The following is a 23692-nucleotide window of genomic DNA, read 5'->3' on the forward strand; positions in this document are numbered from 1 at the left end:
TCGTCGTTTGCTATTTTCGGATCGCGGATGGTAGCGTTAAAAAAGTCACCCACCCTTCGTACATCACGATTATGATTGCGGCAATGGGCCCTGTCGTAGGATCGTCCCTGAGGGGCCAGTGATTAATTACAACGCAAATATTTTCCTTCGGCCCCGATAAGATCCACGCGAAGCTTCTACTTTGGTTACAGCTGACTATTCGATGACTCGCGAGCATGGTATTTGAAAAATCCCGCGCCACGTTTCCCCTAACTGGTACAAAAATAGTCCGCCGATATTACACGTGGCGACGCAACTATACTTGCTGGGACCGATTAGTACTAAATTTGAACATTTCCTAGAAATCTTGAAGACTATCGAGACTACGACTGTCATTAAACAACTTTAGCAAAACTAATTCGAAAACCAAGAAAACCATTTTATCGTACCTTCACTGTCGCAGACGTTTAATTTTAAGGACGTCTGGGGCACGCGCGCGATGAAGTAACCACTACAGGAGGAAAGTGCTGCGAAACTGGAGCACAGGTCGCATCGGAAACGGTTGGGCACGTTCTCCGTTGATACATTTTTACCAAGGTCAGACGAAACGATTTCCGTTACACGGTGCAGTCTACGGTAAACCGTTCGCCGGTGTACAGAATGGCGGCGATAAACAGAAAATAACAGACCGTCGAAACCCCGACGCGGTGGCGTTAACTCACGCAGTTTAGGAGTTTGTTATTTCGGTTTTGGCGTTAACTCCCGCGAGTCAACGACAAGAGACATTCGCCAGACCACCCCGAAACCGTGTACCCCCTCGCGCTCCGGGTGCTAACTTTCAGTCGTGTCGTGACCAATCGGCCCCCCTCCATCCCCGTGCTCGAAAATAACCGAAACACGCGATATTACGGCACTCTGTGACGTAAGATTCTCATGGCTTGGACGGATTCGTACTATCCTTCAGCGATGGGCTCGATGCACCGCCGTTTAGGGTAACTAAGGTAGCGTCTATACTTGCCTTAATTTGTTGTGTATTCAATCTGGTTCACCACGTGTACAGTTTACGTAAACTTTTATTGTTAACTATTACAGGACTCGTCAATTCCTGCGGATCCAACGCATTTGTTACGTCCCATTTAACGATATTAAATCTTCCGAACGATGAAGGTTGAAAGATAAAATAAGAGGAAGCGGTATGAGCAATGTACGACACGCCAGGCTGTGAGGGGTTAACGCACCCCCCTGTTGTATCGCGAGGCGATCGCATCGAGCACCGAATGCAGGCGTTTTGTCAGGACGTATCAACGGAATTCGTGTCGTCTGGTCCAGCAAGACGATCAAAAGGTCTTTACGTACCACGGTGAACGGAACACGCCGTGGCTTCTTTTCATCCTCTCCCCTGGGCTCCTCCATAAGAACACTTACAATGGACCACACGCACGGTGACCTCGAAGACGATTGCGCTTCTTACAGGGTCACGGGCTTGTGTCATCTATCTTAGAGAGGTTCATATTCACTCGGCGACACTAATGCTCGAGTCTCCCTCCCGTAGTGGTTTTTATCTGCATGCTGGAAGTGCCCAGAGACGGCGATCCCTTTTCAGCGGGGAAAAAATGCTGTCGATGACAGGCAAACGGTCCAGCATCGTGGAAAAGTCCTCTCGATTGTCGGAAAGTGTTCGGATAACGATGACTCTTCCTTTCGTTCTTCCTTGGTTTCTTCCTTATCTTGGCGATAAAATGTCGAGGATGGTCGTTTGAATTACAGCCCTTTTCAACAAGTCTTTTTATGTGCATGAGGGATTGCTTGTCGAAAATCAAGACTCTATTTCTGTAGGTCGTGTCGGTGTTTCTTCGCGCGTTATCGACGTTCCTGCTTCTTATCTTTTTAAGAAATCCTTGGCCTATCAGAATCTACAATGTACAATTTGCAAATGCATAAATTACTTCATCCAACGGAAACGTTTTGAATTTTGTTTAATATGATTCGATCGTGTTATTGTTACAGTGGCCAATGTGCTTCTTTCGACCGGACCTTCCACTCGGCACGCCACTGCCTACAACTCACGCGTCCAATGCAAGTAGCATTCCCACGTCGTCACCCCTGTCGTCCAGGACACACTCCGAGATGCCTAAAGCTCCGGACTTCTTCGACACCAGCAAGATCCATGGGCAAACTCCGACGATATGCACGGTAAGACCGCGTAAACTACTATATCTTAGATTTAGGCTAGAATATCCCTCGGTGTTTCACGAAACTTTCGATTCTACCATCGAATATCGAGCAAGAGGACAGAAAATATCGTGTCACTAAAATATACCGAAGCGTGACACGAATAGTTCCACGAAAACCATCGGAGGTCGATCGACGCCGTTCGATCGGCGATGAGAATCCCTTCGCCCACGGAACTCATTTTCGAGCTGCGGAAACAGAGCTAGGGGGTGTTTAATGGGCGACGACATGACACAGAAACCTGCAGTCGATCGATATTCAATTTACAGTTTTGTGACAATGGCACTGCCATTCGTGGAAGACAAGCTGCGTCAGAAAGGGTTGGAGACACAAAAGTAAGGTTCGACTTAAAAAGATATCGAAGTAGTTCAATTTAGATAAAAAAGAACAATTGTTTAAGGGTATCTAACAATGATCGGTATACAGGTGTTTTTGGGGGCGCTGATTCCAAATCTGAAAATGACCGGATTTCGATGGAACTTGGTATACATTTTTTTAGATTTAAATTTTAAGTTCTGTGGAGCCTATAGAGAGGAGGAATCATTCGTCATGATCGAAACGATGCTAACCCTGAAACGATATAATAGCGTGGGCGCGCGCGCGCGCGCGTCTCGTTAAGCCTCTGTCGCGGCCCCCTCGTTAGCACCGATGCGGCCGCCAACAAATGATTTAAATATAATACTTAATAACGCCGTGCGTCCCGGGTGTATTCAATGCGCCGACTTTTGTTTCTCGATTATGCATTATCCCGCCGCGTAAATCGTGTCCCGCGATATTAATGGGGCGCACGGGCCGAGCAGTCGCGGCAGCGATCAATCTCGTTGTCACAATTAAATGCCCAGCTCTGGCAAGCCGAAGAATAATTTATGTCCTGCTACCCACGTCAGGAACAAAAACTCGGGGAACACGGCGATCGAGATCGAATGAGCTCGCTATCGCAACCCACCAATAGCAGGGTTCACCCAATTTCGACATTAACCCAGTCATCGATGCTTTAAGTAAAAGCATCGTGCACTTTATTTCTAGAGATAATACGTATACTTTACGCAAGAACAACGAGTCCAACGAAGCTCCTTCGTGGCACAGCGCCGCGAGTAAACATTCTAATTTCTGAAATGCGAGCAGCAAGTTGGTTTTACGACCCGCTACAAATCCCAAATATGTACCTACAAAGAAACACCGGTTACGCAGTAAACTAGCCTACTTTCTACTAGCCTACTTCTGTTTCCACCCTTTACGAGGTGACGGATTGAAATAAATATACAATAATTGGTAGTATATTTGCTCGTTTCGCGAAATATTTTTATCTGTATCTCCAAGTGTAAACAAAAACGTAGGTTGTTATTTTAACCCAGATATGGTAGCATCTAGCACGATCGAGAACTGAGATTGCTAATTATCCGTACGCGAAGCACAGGTGTCGCGGTAGCGAAGCGAATGGAGGGCAAAGGGCTGATCGGGTGCCGCGATCTTTGGAAAGACTTGGCGGCGCTGTCTCGCATACCTCGAGCATACTCGCGAAAGGAAACACAATCGTGGGCGCGCGAAACAATCAATGCTTCTATATATACGCATATAGGAGCGCGTGCGTGGAGTCGGTGCGCTAAATTAACGGGCCGCGCTAATTTTAGCATCGTTCCGCGGCGTGGCGGCCGCAGAAGCGAGATTAATGCCGCCCAGACGAGGGCGGTGAATTAAGGCTGATCCGTATCGTTAAGGACAGGCCAAGTTTGATACGAAGGGCAGCACGGGACCCGCGAGAGCGAGCGCGAACGATCTAATTAAACGTCGGCGCAATTAGATTCCGCCCGGCGGACGTTCTACTTCGCGGCGCGATACGACAGTTCCGAGCTGAAACTTTCGAAACGCTAATTACTTCGTTTCTACTTTTACTCGTTTTTCGAGCCGAGCGAAAGAATCCCCCTTTTAAACTGCAGTCCCCTAGCATCGGCGAGATTTCAACGTTGATCCGCGTACGACTTGCCGCAGTGCACGGAATCCTGAAGGGTTTCCGAGCATACGAGCGGTTTCACCCGTGGTTGTCGGGGTGTAATCGAACCAAACTTTCCTCTTCGACGCGTGGAGTGATCCAGGATAACGGGACAGATGAGAATTTTCAGCGGGGGATTAATTATAGTAACAAAGGGCGATTAAAATATTAAGAAAAGTGGAGATGAATTGTAGAAAAAAAACTATAACGTATTTTGTCCTCTTCCTGGATGGTTCCCCCTCACAACTTCAAGAAATGGTTAGACTGGAACAATAACCGCTTGCACAAAGTATCTTTCAATCGAAGAGGATCATTCCTCGCCTCGATTCAATTCTTCCGCTAATAAAAAAGAAGGCACGAGCACTTATAAACCGCGACGTAGCACGACTTAGGCGACGCTCGTAATCAGAGATGTAAAAAATACGGAAGTACCGATCGAGCAGAGAAATATTTTCGTAATAACCGTAATTAGAGATTGCGTCGGGGACAGAGGCGCTCCCTCGGTCGAGGCGTGCAGTGAGAAGTGGCTTTGGCCGACAAAAAAATATGCTCCTCGACAAAAAGTCATCGTCATTAGCCGTTGGTCACCGGTCGTCGCTGCCTCGTCACCGCGTCGGCCCCTCTTTGAATCTCTCCCGTACGCCCGGTAAATGGTTACAGTTAATGATTAGTTAATGATTTTTTCTCTTTTATTAGCCGACTTCCACGGCCGCGACCGGTAGCGGGATTCCTTTCGGTGCATGCCACTGTCCGTGAATCGTTCCCTGTGAAATCGTAATTGACATCGTGTAACGTGAATTTAAGCGGCAATTAAGCGACGCGAATCCAAAGTCGCGGTATCGAGTACGTGGACTTCCAGAGTTGACATTCTTCGATACATATTCAACGAAAAGGAATTTTATTTATCCTCGTTACTTAAATAGAAAATTTTGTGAATTAATCGGAAACTTTTTTTGATAAGTAGGCTTTTGTGTTAATTATTCGTGATTGAAATTTAAAATAAGGTAATCGCGAAAACAGGGACCGAACCATATAATTCTTCAATTGAAATAAAAGATAGGGTGCGACGAATCGTTCGAATTCGGAACACTGGAACAAGGAGAAATAAAAGTATTCCGCGCGCAAAGTCGAGAACCCGAGGAAAAAGGCGCAGCTGCGAGTTCGCGGATAAAATTTAAGGGTGTGCAAGTACAGGGGGCAAATTGAAGACGAGTAAAATGAAAACGAGTTACGGGAGGGTTTCGAGGAACGAGCGATTTGTTCGTAAACCCGTTAATGTACGCGTTTCACGCGAACGAAATCGAATTGCTTCGCGAACGCGCTTCGACGCGACTCTAATAAACGACTGCAGCGCGGATAAACACCGTACGCAAAGATGCGAGTAAATGGATTATTGTGAAAAATAAAAATCGGTGACCGTAAGCGTACCCGTGGCGGTTCGATCGCGAACGCACGAATGCGAGAAAATGAAGTATAATAGAAGCAAAAAATCGAGATAAATGCATCCTATGACTCGTTGCGCGACCTCCGTTGCGCCGTTTACGCAACGATCTTTCCATACCAGAGAAACCTTTGATAGAATTACATGTTTACTACATCAACTCTACTTCATTTTGGATACAGCAGATTCATTTTCGAATCCATGTAGCGGTTGACCGTGTCATATTTCGGACGTCATAAATCACAGTATCGTAATTAATTACGGATAACAATGCTAGAGCAAAATACTCGCAGAGCAAAGAAAAAATAAAATGACTTCGTATCGTAAAAATACGCGAACAATGGTGGCTGAAGTATGTAGCTCATGGAAGCGAATCAAAGACATCGGTTCCGTCGGAATTGTAACAGTTTAAAACGATACCACGCAGGATAAGAAGCAATCGATCGTAAATCAATGGCAAATTAGACTCGAAGGAGAAACGCAACGCGTCGATTAAAGGCGGCCATGCGGGTACACGGGTAACCGAGTGAAAGATCATGCGTGGCTATTAGACGCATACTTGGGCCGAAAGGTTAAGATCGATTGCACGAAACGTGTACGCAATCGAGCCAGCTTTTTCACGAAATTAATTACCCGCGTTATCGATTACTCGTGCACGCGATTCTAAGCCTCAATATTTGCCGTGGCCACTGTTAAACGGGGGTCCCTTTTGACTTTCGATTACAAGCACGGTTCGTCGAGAGACAATTAATCTACAAGTTCTTTACGAGGTCTATTTAGAGTTTTTCGATTAAACAATGTTATGGGTAGTACTGTACTCAAGAATCGCGTAGCAAAACCATCGATTAATATCATTTCGAATCTAGACGCTTCAAGGAGCGACAAAATCTGTTCTACTCTTACACAATTCGCTAATTCTCAGGCTCCGGTTGGTCGAGGAGTTTCCATGGAGCGTCCCTGACCAACGACAGCGTCTATCACCGAGCAAGAAGGCATGCGCCTCGTTATTAGTTATTCGACCGGTCGCCGAACAAAAAACCCAATAATTTCACTGGTGCCAGTCCTAACGACGAGTCGCTCGACAAAAAGCTCAATCTATCAAATTGTCACTGGTCTTTCTATTTCATAGCTTCGTCTGACTCTCTAATAAGCAATCTTCGGTTCAGTACCGTAAATCGGTAGTCATCGAGTGAACGGGTTTTAACCGGTACCCTCTTTGCCGACTTGGATCGTTGAACCTAATGTCATCGACGAAAATTATATCTTCGCGAACGACGTCACGGTTAGTCAAAGATATCGTACAACGAATGGATTAAAAATTAAATCTCCGAAACTGATGGTTCGACCCTGATTGTTCATTGTTCGGGATAACGAGACATTTTTCATTCGGAGCTCGTGAAAGCTCTCGAGGATGTCCAGGACGATGCCATCAGTCTCGCGTCTAGGCCGTTCTAGCGTCTAGTCGTTTATTCTCGTTCGTTTTATTCGCATAGTTTCTGGAAGTTCGAATCACCATAGCGGAGTGCACGCATCAGTCAATGGAATGGTCGAACGGTTCAACGTCCGTCTCGAACGTTCATCAGCCGCCAGATGCACAATCAGGCTAGGAGTCGCCGATCAGCGTCGTCATCGTTGGAAAACGAACAACTGCCGACTAATAACCTCTCGATCTTGTTGTCCTCTTTCTCGCCAAGCCTGAAAACCGACCACGCTAATAAGTCGCTTAGCCGAGCGTTGGATGTCGCCGCCTGCTCATGAACGACGTCCCTTCATGGACCCCACAGAACAACGTTTCATCGGCTGAAGACACTTTATCGCGGTTCGTTAATTATTTCCGAGAAAACGATAGCAGCGTTGCGTTTCGCGCGATAGCTCGTGGAACGGTTGCGAGCCTAATCCAATCAAAGGATCGGAATCCACCCAATGAATTATCTTCTCAACCTGATCCCTCAGAGAATTTGGAGCGTGGAAGTGATTCAAAGGAACATTGGTTAAAGATGTGTGCTACCATAGATCATCTTTTATTTTGAACTTTGGCGTAGAATTATATTCTACCAGATAACAGAGATAGATCATTGTTACCTCGCGTTTGTTGTTGCAAGGCTTCGTGGCTCCAAGCCTTGAAACGATGACTTAAACCCTCTCTAATTTTAGGTAGTTTACGACATACATCAATTTCATGAAAATCCCTGACTTCGATCACGGAATATTCCTCCCTTCTATCGTCAAAAACTATCGTTGGAAACCGATGTATTCAATTATTGACATCGATGATTGCAAGTTATTACGCACCAAGCAACTGAAAGTCAGACCGAAATAGAACAGACCGAATTTACGAGCGCTGACATTAAGGTGTGGTAGCCGCGAATCGTTAACCATTAAGTTTTTACTCGTCCTCGTCCTCCCGTGGTCGTCTTTGTCCACTCGCTGGTCCTTCCGCGCTTAATCGTCGCGCTGCTGTGCGAAGAAACGCGCTGATTGCCACGGGAACGTGACGAGGACCGACGCTGCTTTTACGAGGCTCGCGTGTGGTCGTCCTTCTGGCTAATTGTACGCTTTCGCGGGACCAAGTTGGAAAAATGAGGATTCCCGACCGCCCCGAACCGACCGCGATGGAAGAGACCGAGGGAACATCATCGCGGGGACACACTTGACGCAGACTCTTCTATGAAACTCGTCGAGCGACTGGTTCTCGGAAACGAAAGGTTTGTGGTAACGTGGCTATTAGCACTTTCCTCTTAAGACCGAGGTGTGGAATATTGCTTGCCAATTTTTGTGTATCATAGTCATTCCGCGTATTGGAATTAATGGTTTAGATGCAAATGGTTTAGACTCGCTGGAAGGTTCCGTCCAGATCACTCAGGAATCTCGTTGGCTTTAGATTCAGTTGCATTTAAAACTAGGAACCTGTTTTCTTGAAGTCTTTGACGCAGAGAAGAAAAACGTCCGCGTCGCGTGGTCCAGTCGCCAGATCGGTAGGACAGACGAGCCAAAGTTAAACGAGCGAAATTGCAATTTCATGTTCATTCAACAGGCGTGGAGACCCAATTTCCCAGAAAAGAGAGCAAAGAGGGGGGTACGCGAGTTATGATCGCGCAAAGGTCAAATAAATTGGTCGAGATCGCGTGACAACGCCGACGCGTTTGCATGGCGGTCACGCGCCGTGTTCATGCACCGATAAGGTTCGAATTAATACACAGCTTTTAGCTAATAACCTTTTCTTCGCGTGTGTCGGGGTCGTGCGCGTGCATATATACGAAATAAATGCATAATAATACGGGGTATTGCGTAATTTAACGGAGCCCCGTGCAGCGTCCCCCGGAGTTTTGGGTAGAGAAAGCGGATCGGATGCCTGGGCATCATCACTGGGGAAAACAACCTTCTCGGCTAACAGCGGTACATTAATTCGGGCTTTATTAAATTTGCCGCGACCACCGTAATTTCGTATCCTCGTTTCTTATCAGCGGAAAGAATGCTACTCCCGCGGAATCTTGGCATCTACCTGTGCCTTGGGTTACTGTCCATGATGAGACGGTGTGTACGCGCCGGCATATACGTGACACCATTAATAATACGGCGCGTGTTGCGAAAAAACCGAGCGAGAACCGCCGGCCACCGCCACCACCGCCTCCTCCTCTCTCTGCAACGTGGAAAAGATCGGTAAGCACCGATACGTAAGCGATAGAGAGGCTGGTGCCGCGCGCATTAAAATGCCGCGCCGGAAACCGTGACCGGTTTTCGCTGCGTGCGGACCTTGGGAAACGGCGACAGTTTCAGCTGGTTGCCTAGGTCGGGTAGTCGCACGATGATCATCGTCTTCAGCCTTGGCCAAACCACTCGGAAAATTAAGCGATCGGAGATCAGCCATGTCCTCTGTTCCGATGTATCGTTGAATTGAAGGTTTAGGCTATTACCCCTGATAAAACACATTTTTGGGTGGAAAGCAATCGAGAGTCCGCGTCCCTGGGATCTCAATTCTTCAAGTGTCGATGCCTGGAGAACGACGTAAATCCGTTCATTTTAAATTCAACGGCTTCTAGTTTTCCCCTTTTGGTTTTTTTTAAACGCAATACTGGTTCTGAACTAAAATCCTGTAAATCCTGTCATCGATCGGGGCTGACACTCGGGAATCCAGACCAATGTCAGGTTGTCGCACAGTCGAGCGTACGATTACGCGTTTATGATCGCCAGGAACGCGGAAGGCGAATCGTCGTCGCGATGTTTCTTTTCCATCTGAAACTATATTCTTCGAGCAAAACTGGATACATAGTTGCAAATTGGTGTTCGGAATCACCGTGCCAAGGGACAGCGTCTGAAACCGGTATACTAAACGGACAACCTCAAGCCGCTAAAGCTATCTCTCATACATTAACTTATAATGTATATTTGAACGCATGAAATGGAACCATAAACCTTCGAGTGGTGATCACGCTTGTACGCGTATAGATCGTTGGACCGCCTGCAGGCGCCTATGTGTATTCGAATCTTGGCACCCAAAATGATTGAGAGGTTAAGATAGAACGATAGATTGAAAGTGAAGGAGGAATTGAACATTTTTTCACGGATAGTTGTGAGACTTTACGGGGATGCTTATAGAGTACCTGAGAGTGGATACATTAGGCTATACGTTTACTAAATTTGTTGCTCAGTTATGCATGGAGCCACTATTTTACTCGTTAAATCGGTAACAGAAATTCTGTGCGTGTTAATGCATTTGAACACCGCTGTACACCATGGACAAGGCATCTCATCACACACCAGACCGTGGACCATCGACGAAGCAGCTCCAGAGCGAGGGAACAGTGGTCCTTTTGTTGAAAAAAAAAAAAATCAACCAAAAGAACTATGGACGAAAGACGAAAGGGGAACGGAAAGGGCGTCTTTGCAGTAGCGATGCGCGGGGGAGGCGGACGCCGTAGGAGTCTGGTGCTCGGGCGGGAACATCTGCGCCCTTAATTATTTTACAGATTTAGTAGATCGTTATGGCTTGTAAAATTACTGCCAATTTCACGCCCCTAAACTTATTTTATCCGCGCGTTAGCTGCCTATCGGTGGATCGCCGCAAAAGCATTCGAAGGATATTGGGCATTCCTCGTGGCTAAATTAATGGCCCTTTGTTTATGACTGCATCGGCAGCGGACACGCAACGATTCCGTCGCGAATTCCCGTAAATACCCCCGATAATAATGCAATCCTCCATCTTCTTCCATCCTTTTCTCTTGCTTCGCTTCTTGGTTTGCTCCTTCCTCCTCGTTTCTACCATACCCTGGCGAACGCTCGCCCCTGCGCTGGGCACCATCGGACCCTCCGCTTCTTTTTTTCTTAGCCTCCACTCTCCATCGACACTCTTTTCGTGGATCGTTCCTCGAAATGACAAGAATTGAAATCCTCTTAAAGTGTCGAGCTCCGTGAAATGTTGAAATTCGAAGAAATTCAAACAAACTGTACTTGTATTAAGTTCTCGTTTGGAGTTAATTTCGATGCAGGAATCAAATCGCAACGGACCGCGTTGAATTCCGTGGGTATCGATTAAAATTCACGACTGGTAATCGTCCCGGATCAGAGCAGCGACCCATTTTCCCTGGAGCGTCGATGGGATTCGTTTAATCGTCGCGCGGACGCGCTGGTAATCGGCCGCGAGATCTCGTAATCGAAATCGAAAAGCGACGAGCGGGAAGGGATCGCCGCGGAACGGGGATGCGCGACTACCGGATGCCCGGAGCCGGGACACGGATCACTGTAATTTAATAAATTACGAGAGCTGCCGTCCCGGGGCAAATTGTAGCATAATCGTTCATTAGTAGGTCGTGACTTCGCGTCCGCGTGGACGAGAGTTCGATACACGCGGCTAGGCATTACCCGAGGCTTCCTCGACCCGCGGAAGGCCGATGCAACCGAGACTCTATCGTTTCTGATTTCTCTCTCCTTCGTCTTGCCTCCTCGAGCACGCGTTCCATTCGGTTTAATCTCTTTCGAGAAATTAATGGTTCTAAAGAAAATCGTAGCTTTGCAATTGTAGCGGTCATTATGAAAGCGGGTCGATTTACGTTTTCTTCGTTTAAAGATACTATTAGGTACAGAAATGAATTCTATTCCTTTCTACGATAAACTTACCATTATATCGTAAAGGAAGTAACATTCGTAGTTGTAAAATTTTACGAAAATTTGGTGTAGACGTGTATTTTCCAATGTTTTTTCCTACGTCAAGTGACTTAGATCATTCTCAGAATTGACCACTTTAGATATGAGAAATACTATTCGAAGCTTTGGACCCAGCACACGTTCGCGAAGACCCTAATGTTTATGAAACAGGCGCCAGCATCATCGACCGCATCGAGAGGGCCCCCGTTTATCGATTTAATCTCGATCGATGGAGGGGCGGTGCAATTAGTCGCGTTAATTTCCCATAATTAGCCAGGACCGTAATGAAATTATCGCTGATCCGTGTCCCGAATCGCGCCTCATCTGTATAAATCATCGCGCGACGAGCATGCACTTAAACGCGACGTCGTTAAACGGAGATTAACTACGAGTAGAGACCCGAAGGGAGATCGAAGGAATCAAAGTTCCTTCGATTTCCACGTTATTAATAATTAGATTAGTTTACCCATCAATATAGGCATCCCTGCAATAACCTTCGCGTTGTATACGATAATTGAATTTGCAGTACCTCTAGATTTTATAAAACTGGAAGTCGTTAATAATTTCCATAAACAAGAAGAGGTCCCTTTGTGAACTGGACGAGAATGTAGTTCATCTCTGCCTAGAACCAACCAGGTGCACAGTTGGCGGAAGTGGAGAATGTATTTGAAAAAAAGAGAAACGATAACGATCGTCAGAGATCACTTTTAACGCTTTATTTGCCGATTTGACTGTAGACGGTAATCGTGTGCCGCGATCGGTTAATTTTATGGTGGTTAATTTCAGCTTAGCTCCCGAGACTCGTTTGGATTACTGAAACGGTGATCCATAAAACGGAAAACATGTTTTTTTTTTCCTAGTCGTTTGTCAGATTTAAAGGCAATTATTTAATCGAAGAACGAGTCGATACTCATTTGTTCGTGCATTTTGATGCAGTGAGTTGCAATAGTTACAGATTCGCAGCTAACGTTTAGATTGGACGGAATTTTGAAATTTTCGAGCGTTGTTCCAAGCTACGATTCGTCGTCCACGGGATAAAAACACGTTACGCAGGATTGTCGAGCAATTTTTCGGATAGATTTTTCATCGAGGCCTTAATCGTGTAGCCGCGTTCACAATTTGAAGCGCGCAGAATTCGAGGTTCGCGCGTCCAGTAATTTTTAGCGAGCGCGGCGGTTCTCGGCCCCTTGATTTATTTACTCGAAATTCTTTCCGGAATTTTCGACGGCGAATAAAATGTTTTCCGTACTTTATAGATATAGATCCAGACCGGTAATGGTTTTAATACGTATCGAGAGCGGCCATGCTCCATTCCGCGGAGAACGGAACTCGAGCGCGATTGATTTGTTTGGAACATGTTTGGAACATGTTTGGAACATGGGAAACGACGATTTGTAACGTACAGAAAAAAACGTGAACACTGCGTCCGGAATGGAAAATGTTTTTGTAACGTTCACTTGACTCCAGGCTAGAATTGGGCACTGTATATTTGCATAACACACGTTAAGCAAAGCGTGGAGTAATTAGTTTCTCGCAATAACTTGCGATGGCTCGTGTTGTGTAATAATTCTTTCAAAATACGTTGTCATTTCAGTGTCTTAACATTAATCATCAAATTACTTTCGGATCGTTCCTCATCTTAATAATGTCCTAATGGTCTTCTTGGTCGCTTAGCTCCCTTAAAAGTGCAGGAACCGTTCCTTTATCAGTCTCTCGTCTTTTTCGGCTCCTCGGGAGCAAAGCTGCGGCGGATCACGGCGGCGATCGAGCGTCGGATAGATCCCTGATCGCTCAATTCCGCGGCGATCGACTTGGACGCCTTTGTGTCTGGCAGAAAAAAAACCCTGAGAGCCCCAGGGCTATGGTGGCGCGTGAAAAGGGTTCCCGGGGAACATCGTTGCTCGAGAAAATTACAGAGTTCATTGTTTCGTGTTGGCCCTCGGGACGAGCACGAGCAAGCTCAACGCCGGCCCGCTTCATGTTTCCCACTCTCCTTTTGGCCGTTTTGCGAAAGTGCGTGCGTGAATCGATGGGAGATACAACTTTGGCCGTCTTTCCGTTTGCCGAGAAAATAGAGAGATATCTCTATCACAGTCTTTACTCGTAAATGTCATCGAGTTCTTCGCGAGATTTGTAGCAGTCCCTCTTCGATGCTCCGCTGATGGCAAAATAGCCTAAAGACACTAAGCGCGCTAGAAGAGGATCGTCTTCTTGGGGAGACCAATTGTAGACTGTATATAAAAATGATTGTGTGTGAAATTTATTTTTCACAGTACACGGCAGCGAAGAAAACAAAACAAAGATGGCAATTTAAATAAATGATCAGCGTTTTCTTCGAGGGCAAATAGACACTGGCTGGGGGATAGTGTACATTATTGAATTACGAGGAGGGAGATATTTGCTCGAATCGTAATTTATGCGGCGTGGATCGAGGAAAGTAAATCTGGAAAGGAAAGCGAACACGAGCCATTGATATCGATATTTATTCGAATCGCCAGGTCGAGTCTGTATTCGACTCGTGCGCCGTACTTTCCTTGGAGAGGGTCTCGATCGGCCCTCGATGCTACTCGTGGCTCTCCACCCTCGCTCCCTCCGAAGGAATTTAAAAAGGATTTCCATCGGGTATCGATGATACTCAAAGGAGCCGGAGGCGGGAGTTTGTAAACTTTTATCGAGCTATCGAAACGTTTGCGCTTTCAAGACACTCAGGCCCGAGCGTTGTTCGTCGCGAGGAAACTCGAGGACTACCTCGAAGTCTCGAGGATATCGACAGGGGACCCTTTCTTCCTCCCTATACCTTCCTCCCCTACTATTTTTAAGCTCGCTACATCCCGACCAACGGGGAAACTAACTTTTTATTACCCGAACAATCTACGCCGTGCTTAGACGAGCTGTTTACAAAGACTCGTAGTCGCTGAATTCCTTCGCCAGCGAATTAAACGTTTCTTCGAGTTTTCCTAGACATTAGTCGGTTCTGCTCTATTGTTCAGACCTCTGGAAAATAGCCTTATTGTTATTTAAAGCGTGGACTTTTTCTCAGGTTGGGCGAGTTTATTTCCAGACTGCATTAACAGGGCACTGATTGAACTATTGTTGTATGTATTCATTCTAACGAGTTGATGAGAGTTTAGAGTTACCTGAGGTAGTGTACGCAGGGGACTGAATACCTTCAGATTTTCCTTATATCATAGTTTATTCTTAGCTAGCGAGGTTCTGAAACTTTGAGCAACGACCGAAGAGTCCCAAGTTACGATGCTCTACAACCAAGCTTATTTTCCAGTGGTTCTCGTGCTCCATCGCTCTGGAACTCGGTGCACACAACCGTCCAAGAATCCCAAAGGTTACGACGTTCCGCAACAAATCGTATTCTCCAACATTAGCTCGTTTAAAACTGAGACGTCGTGGAGAAACGCGGCGTTTCCATTGCATCGTTAAAAATTGGTCGCCATCGCTGGCACGTAAATTAGTCCGCGCGAACACGAGTAGTATAGCACAGGCCGTTTGTTTAATGCCTGTGGAAACAGCGCGGCGCGCAACGATCCCACGTGGTAATTTCAAAGTTACGCTCATTGGCGGATACAGTTATCCGCTGATTACACGTCTCCGTGGCTCTTAAGAGTAATATCCTAAATATCAATTACGCGGATTTCCCCCTGCATCGCTGCGCGGCACGACTTCCTACCGGGCAGCGGCCGCCGGCGCCACGGTATCACTCGGCCCCGAACCGACCAAGCTAATTGGCTACGAACCTCTTAATGAAACTCGGCCCGTATCTCTACCTGGATCTAAGAAAAGTCACGGATAATCCGCACGGCCATCAGCCACGGGACGCGAGTGCGCCTGCTCAGACGCGAATCTGGGTACCGAGGGCTGCACAGGGAAAATAACGCCTGGAAAATGGTTCAAGGAAAAGGCTTGACAATTTGTTTAGTACTTTCACCTCGACGGTGACCAGCAGAGTCAGTTTTGAGATTGTTGACATGATTTGTTCAAGGCACAGCTTCTCTCGCTATTCACGGCGATACAGCTTTCTCCCTTGTTCTACGTGACGTCATGCTTGACTAAACGCGTTGAGCTTTCGTTGGCAGCTCTGAGGCCAGTAGAATAACCTAGTTTACTACGGACAATCCATGACGAAGCATCAGTGATTCGTGGCTGCGATACGAGCACAGAATTTAGCGAACCGCGGGCACTGTTCCGACCGCCGTTAGAATCCCTGGCATCCGGCGGAATGAATCGACGCCGGCGTCGTTACATTGTAACCGATGCAACGCTGCGTGCGCCTGGGAAAATTCATGGGGAATACTTCCTCGTTTGATAGCGAGACCGCTCGCAATTATCGTTCGGATGCTGCGCCGATCCTGGAATCGGCTTTTAACCCGGCTCGGATGTTTCCCCCCGTTCGTGGGATCGGAAAAATGCACCACGCCGCGTTTTCGCGCGGCGATTCGGAATGCTCGTTCCACGAGTAGGGAAACGTTTATACGATTCCCAATCTAGAAGTTGGCTTTGCTTCCCCTTGTATTTAATCGAAAGATTTACTTTAGGACGGCACTAAAACTACGAGAACTAAAGTCGCCCTCCTTTCCTAATCGAGGGAATCGAGCTCTTCCGTTGCCATCTTTCGCTACAACGATCCAAAACAATGTAGACCATCCCATCCTAGTCTTGCAGGCTGTCAGTCACAACTGACGCAACGCGTTCGATAAGATCACGAGTGTGCCATTCCTCGAGGAGCCAACACCCTCTGCTCTCAATCAGAACCCGACGCACGAGGTGAAGCAATCAGGTCTCGGTCGACCCGTCCCCGATCGAAACGACGGCGAACAATACGCAAATTAGCGTATCGTCTTGCAAAAACAACACTGGCCAAGGGTGGATCGCGGCAATCCACATAGCGTGGTGGGCGTAGCGCCTACGCGGAGGCAGAGATCCAAGGAGTGAGAGAGCGAGATAGAGGAGACAGCCGATGCCTAGAGGTAAACTTCGGCGTTTGTCTTTAACGAGGTGCAACGAAGGATGCAACGAAAGCGCAGGTGTACCGTCCTGGCGCGCAGGGCGTGGTTCTTCTATTCGTTAACGCGGACAGATTCGACGGAGGAGGCTACGCGCTCGGAAGACGACCTTTTCCGCGATACGCCGTTAATCGACTCGTGGGATCGATTCGTTCGCCGACTGGAAGAAACACCGTAACGCAGATTTCTAATTTCCGCGAGCACGGCTGCGCCCTTAGACGATCATGCACAATGCCGTCATTGTTCCCTCGTCACTCGCTCGCTGAGAATATTACCATTTCCTAGTCGAGGCGATCCGATTCGTTTGCCCCGGGAGTCCGATGTGGGACGATGGGAAGATCCAAGAATGAATAGAAACTCGAGCGGTGCCCGCTAGCGACCATGGGGCGAAACGTGGTTATAATGAATGTTGTCTTCACTGCCGGAAGCCTTTGAGCTTTTCATCTTCTTCCGTCCGTATCCTGATTCCGTAATGTTCGTTAGCGGTCAACGCGTTGTTTCTCGTGCGAATCACACCTGCGATCGCCAATAATGAAACGTAACAATAATGATACAAGATAGAAGAGGCGAAGCATCCCATGATTTTTGGAAGAACACTATCGTACTTCTTATTTTCGTTACCATCGAACCCAACGCTTCACCCACTGCATACCTTCAACGCGTGCCCTACAAAAATCCCTTACGATTTCATTTACGGAGCTTGTCCCGATCCAAAAAGTATCTAACGAGCAAAGGATGCCGCGTGGGAAATGCATCTTCGTCCTGGAAGACGCTCGGCGTCGGAGCACCGGAGGAGATCCGAAGCCCTCGGGCTAGAGATACTGCAGGGTGCTTAACGAGCAACGTCAAATTTTTTTTCTACAGCTCGACGCAATTAGACTCTGTCCCGTTCGACGGAGGGACGCGCGAAGAGTAATGGCGCCGCGCTAAATTGCACGTGGTCCGACCTGTCCGTCGAGCCACGGGATCGTCCTGACTGTCGAACGCTGTGTAAACGGCAACAAGGCCCCAGACCGACCAGTCTGATCTCATTTTTTCCCCGCGCCCCGCTGACAAATGCCCGTTCCCTCTCCTCTAGGGCTTTTTTCTTTCGCTTGGTAATGACGTCGTTACGTATGCATCGCGTAAATACTGTTGCGACTTTTTTCAGCGCCGTTCAACGTCGCCCAACTGCTTGCTCGCGGAAAGTAACTGTATCGAGTCGGTGGTACTGTCTTCTCTTTGGATAGTCGATAACTCGGCTGCCTCCTTGGTAGAGCACGTCTCCCAGATTCATCATAGGAGGATAGCAAACGTTTGCCTATTTCTGCCACTTTAACATTAGCGCTAAATTGCTTCAAATAGTAGAGTTTTCTCCTCATAAACGTCTCGTGTCTAATGCACCTCGTACTAAGTACACGTTGACTGATGTGTACAAGTAGCAGATTCTCCGGATGGATAGCAAGAACTCTACTTTAGCGCGTGTTTTGCATGAAAAACGATCTTCGATTTGCTACAAAGTTGTACGTGCTACATCCCTTCCCGCAGGCTCAAAATAAGTCGAAATGCGACACGTTGCCTTAACACAATAAAATGCAATAAAAGCGACCTTTGAAAACTTTTACTTTTATTTACCCTCAGGGGCTGTAGCTGTTCTTGGTCGCAGCTACGGTACGGGTTTGGCGAATCCGAGGTACCCGAGCTCCTTGTAGATCCATTGAGTCTTATCTACCATTGCAGAGATGCCAAATAATAGAGCGATAAGAGTACGATATATAAAAGAGAAAAACAGATGAACCAACCAAATCTCATTTTTTAGTTCTAGCAGCCCCTAGAGCCTCAAAAATCTTTCGAGGGCCAATCACGGTCGAGCATACTTCAACGCCAGCTGCTCACGGGTCTCGATTTTTCACAAGCATCGGTCCTCGTTCCCAGTAATTCTTTAATTTAATCGCGCAGCGAGCCAGCGCGTTACACCAGCTCATCGGTCACGGACGGTTTAATAGATCTCTGGACATTAGCCGTCTCGTTCGGCCCTTTCGAAAAGATTAACGCAGACGACTGTGCGTTAACGACGCTAGACGCGTAATCGTTTCGTTGCCCGTCCAGTGGCGGGGTATTACCGCGAGGCGATGTGACACGCGTTCATGCTACCGTGATTGTCCTGCGGCAATTACGAGTGCCGCTACATTGCCACTGTTGCTGTACGACTTAACGGCCGTAAACCAGCGAGAATCTCAATCGTGAAATTTTCCTTTACAACAAGATAATGTGAAATGGACGTGGACTGCTGTAAGATTTTAAAGTTATCCTGCAAAGGATGAGTATGGGTAAAGGGTCCTCGGAAGCTTGAATATCCTTGATGTAACTTCAGTTTGAGTAATCGATAACTGAACGCTACTGTACCTGTGTATTTGTATCTTCTTGCTGTTTAATGCTCCATTCGCAGCTCCACGATTTTGTTCATTTGCTTTTCTAGCTCGACGGTATTCGAAAAAGATAAAAAGAGCGTCGACTCTGCTTTGTTTTATTCCTTCGATCGATCAATCAAGCAGGGACTGACACCTCTCGTCGGAGCCATTAACTTAAACACGGTTTAATAGTCGCGAGGCTCGACTCGCGGCCGGTTTTCAGTGGGATTTTGATGCCTGGAGTTAATGTTTCCTACGATGATCGGGCCAGATGAATTCCTGACGGAGGAAGCGGGCGGTGAATAACATTTTAGAATTTATACTGCTAGCTCTGACGGGAATTTCATCTCCCAATCCGATTGGGACTCTGTCTAGAACATTGCCAAAGAATTATTAATCGCGCGGGAATTAAGTGGATAATCGAGTATCATCCGTATCGTGCGAGGATTTTGTAAAGACATCCATTTCTTCTGTTGCAGGTGAGTTCAGAGCTACGGGCAACGTTTCTCGCGGCTGTCTGTAAGTAACCCATGACGCAGACTTTAATTAATTAAAATGTAACGAAGGGAATGTTTGCGCATTGAAGTGAAAACAGGTTTGTCGATGGCGTGAGTTGAACGATCGAATCAAGATACGAATCTCTGCACGTTACGAATACTGGCGAGACTTCGAGACAGATTCGATTATGGAAATATTCATTAATCTATCGTCCAAACAGGGAATGACTTTCACTGACACTTTCCGATAGGATGTCTTCAAGTGTCCTCGGTCTCTCAGCTTTCTATGATAACTCTTCTCGAGTCGAGACTTTCCTTGTCTCGCGCCATTTCTCCTCAACACCTAGCACAATTTTCCAAAATCCAGTATCCAGTGCGCCAAGTCCTCGATGAGCCAACGCATCGAACGTTGTCATTTGTTACCAATTATCGTGAGATCGCGGGAGGGAAAACCGCGGTTCGCATTAACGTCCGGACTCGCTCGCAGCGTTTTTCTCCTAGCGGTGGGATAAGCTGGCTTGTGAAATAAGCGTCGGGCAGGCAAATATTTCCCGATCGGGTCGAGAGAAAGAACGAAGGAGAAAGGATCGAAAGTACAATCTGATCGTCGAGTAACATACGGAGAAACGGTACCACCCGGGTTTTAATGAGCACTCTACCGCCACGGTCGACCTCGGGTCATTGTTTGCCTCCGTGGGTGGAAATTAATGCGGTCTTACATTACCCGATCGCCGGGGATATAATAAGATGTTTAAATATGCGACTTCACACCTGCACCACCCCGGCCATATATTAGCATTTTTCACATTTACGGGGAACAATGGGCCTATCGTGACTTACCTTTTACCGTGGAAGCGGAAACCACGATATTTTACACCCCGTTATCAGAAATCCGCGATACCCGCCCGTGACTCATTTTCCAACGACGCGGGTGTCCCTGAAAAGTCACTTATAACGGTGGATAAATGGTCTCTTTGTTTTAGACCTGTCTACTACATTTTGCACGTCGCGCGAGGTAGATTCAGACACCCTGACCAGACCACGGAGCGTAAACATTCTGCAGCCTTGTGCAAGGCGTTGGGAAGGTCTTTCAGCTGCGCGATAAACGATCGTTGAAAGTGGTCTGAGAGTTCATTGCTAGACTTACGCATTTGTGACTTGCGTTAATACGGAACGCATGCAGAATACATTTCGTGAAATGGATAAAAAATGGAAAGTAAATACAGAGATTGCTCAGAAATCATCCCTCGATCCAAATCGCTACCAGCAACGCGGAACTCTCTCGAGTTCTCAAGGCTCTTATTAATTTTCCTCAAAAGGCTTACCTTTCGCCAAACAGGTTTCGCGGAAAGATGTACGCTCGCGATTCGCGGACGATACCGCGCAAACAAGATGTCTGCGTTCGTTTAATACAACGTAAAAAGCGACATCACGCGTGGAACGACCCGATCGAAGCCGAACGCATCCTCCAGCGCGATGAGAGCAGTCGATTTCCTGCTCGAGTCGATTCATCCTCGGCGAGGTCAGCCGTCGATCTAGCAGGCACGTTCGCTGGATCTACTAAAAAGAACGGAGCCACCGGCAATAAGACAAAATGGCGCGGCCAGGGAGGCTTGTTAATTGCAGTTTAGTGTTCTTGCTCGTAATTAGGTGGACCTCGAGCAGCTGGTCGAGCCGACTCTCGCACGACTTCGACTCCGCTCCTGGGATAATTACCGCGCGGGCAATCGGCCGTCGTACGTTCGCCCGCGAGCCGATTCCGCTACCTGCGCCGCGTCTCCTCGCTCTTCCGTACCCGCTACGTGCTTAGATCACGCTTAGATGCGTGATTCGCGTGATCGCTCCTTCTTTCGCGATTGATCGAGCCCTCGATCGACCTATGCCCATCCTTCGGACAGGGAACATTTTTACGCGACCGAGTTGGGTATTGGCAGCGCGATGAAAGCTTCCTCCTTTCGACGTCTGCTTCTTCAGGATAGACGTGGATAATCGTTAATTTTTTAGAAAATCAAAAGCTTCTTCCATAGTCGAAGCTTTCTCTAAATCGAAGGGAGCAAATAAGAAACCTTTTGTCGCAATTACAAGTCCTTGATCGATTGTTCTATTCAACTGATAGCCCTTGGCGAAACCATTGTCCAATTCCCTCGGCAGAATGGAGCAATTTTGGGCTGGCGATTGCGTCCAGCGATCCCGGATCGGTGCAGGTTGGGCAACGATCGCTCGCTATGGACATGTTTCTGAACGCTGATACGGAAATACGCGCGTACACATGCCGATGCATTTCGATCATCGGTATTATCGGCGGGTCGATCGGCGTACGCGGACTTTCTCACGGATCGGCTGGCTAGGAAATGACGCGAATCGAAGCGACTCCGGTCGACCGGCACCGACATCGACACCCGACACCGCGATGCCTAAATTAATGCTCGCTGCTCGTTACTGCGCAGCTTATTTGACGAACCTTTGATCCCCGACGGTTAATTATCGAATTAAATGCCACGAGAAACGAGCGCTCGCCGATTTCTAAACCGTGACGAGGGCCAGCGACGGACGCCTATTTAGACTTTATGCAACCACCACGTTCGGAAGCGTGGAAGAAACATCTGCAATAGACACAATTAACCCTTCGTACTCGAGAGGTGACAATCTTTGTTTACGTCGCAATCTAGGTCCATGATTAGCCTTCCCAGGTTTCCATGTATTTGTTTAGAAAGTGTGAAATAGTACACCTTGACATAACATGCCAACACATAGCCAATACAGTAGATTTCTCCAAATTTAAAAACCATAAAATGCTAAATCTCGCAATAGCATATATCAAGACATCTCGCGATTGCTTTCCATCAGGCTACACCAACCCATAAAACCATATAAATCGACGTATAATTTAACTCCATTTAAAACTGTATGAAGTCAAAGTGAGTCACTTCTAAATATGGAATTTAATCGGAATGGAATGATTTTATTTTGTGCCATTACTTTCGTACCGTTACCTGCTACATTAATAATTTAACTATCGATACTAAACTCTAATCATTCGTGACGCGGATAGCCAGCGTGAAAACATATCCACGGGCCGTCGATTTCTGTAACGTTTCAACGGCGAATAAAACAAACGGCGAGATCGGAATCGCAACGGCGATCTCCTCGAGTCATAATACTCGAAGCTGTACGATAGGTATACGTACATATGTTCCATAGGCGTGTCATGCGAGCGATTACCACTTGGCAATATTAAGCTGCAGCGCAGATTATTTCTCGAGTCCCGTTTTTCCGCCTCCGCTGGACCCCGCTAAACCTATCATGTTTCTACTTGCTGGAACTCGACTCCAATTCTATCTTCGCTTCAAATTCTGTGTCCACTTTTGTCTTGGGTGAAGGAGCAGAAAGCTAACTAGAATCTTTGACACGTTAATTTTTAACGACACTTGGATCGAGAATTGGCAAAGATTAACTTCGATAACGTTGATAAAATTCCGAACGTATAGATTCCCCGGGCGTTTCATGCTAAATGCCAGTTATGGATATCGGTATTACGCTTCAATTAGTCGTAGATATGAAATGATTGCAGTCTTCGCGGACACTATAATTTGCTTTATCAAGATGGAGTTCGGTAGCAAGTGGAAAGCGGGAGCTTGAAATCTTAAAGGAAACCATGGAATCAATTTCTTTCTCCGACGCCGTCCTGGGTTTATAAGTGGGAATAATTGGAACCCGTTGGCCACTACAAGTACATACAAATACTGATCGGTTTATCGAGTGCGAATAACGCCTACAGGTATTTACCGAACATTCTTGATAAATAGAACTGCAAAATCTCCACTTAGGGTTTACAAATATTGGAAATGAATCGTATCGTAAAATGAAAATCTTTTCACTGCTTTTTTTTTTTTAAGTCAATCAACATTTTTTTGTATTCGAAAGACAGCAATTTTAATTTCCATCATATTTTAAGACACGAAAAATACTTTGGACATAAATCAAGATTCAGTTTTTGATTCTACGAT

At 46.8% G+C, this 23692-nt stretch overlaps 1 protein-coding gene across 1 annotated transcript in view; it reads left to right on the forward strand.

Annotated features, from left to right (window-relative positions):
* LOC128875161 (uncharacterized) overlaps window positions 1-23692 on the forward strand; it is a 216135-nt gene that overhangs the window by 16479 nt on the left and 175964 nt on the right. The window contains exon 2 of the mRNA XM_054120535.1: window positions 1987-2172. Within this exon, the coding sequence (XP_053976510.1) occupies window positions 1987-2172 (186 nt within the window). The remainder of the gene's footprint in view (window positions 1-1986; window positions 2173-23692) is intronic.

This window comes from Hylaeus volcanicus, chromosome 4 (assembly GCF_026283585.1).
Source record: "Hylaeus volcanicus isolate JK05 chromosome 4, UHH_iyHylVolc1.0_haploid, whole genome shotgun sequence".
NCBI classification, from domain to species: domain Eukaryota; kingdom Metazoa; phylum Arthropoda; class Insecta; order Hymenoptera; family Colletidae; genus Hylaeus; species Hylaeus volcanicus.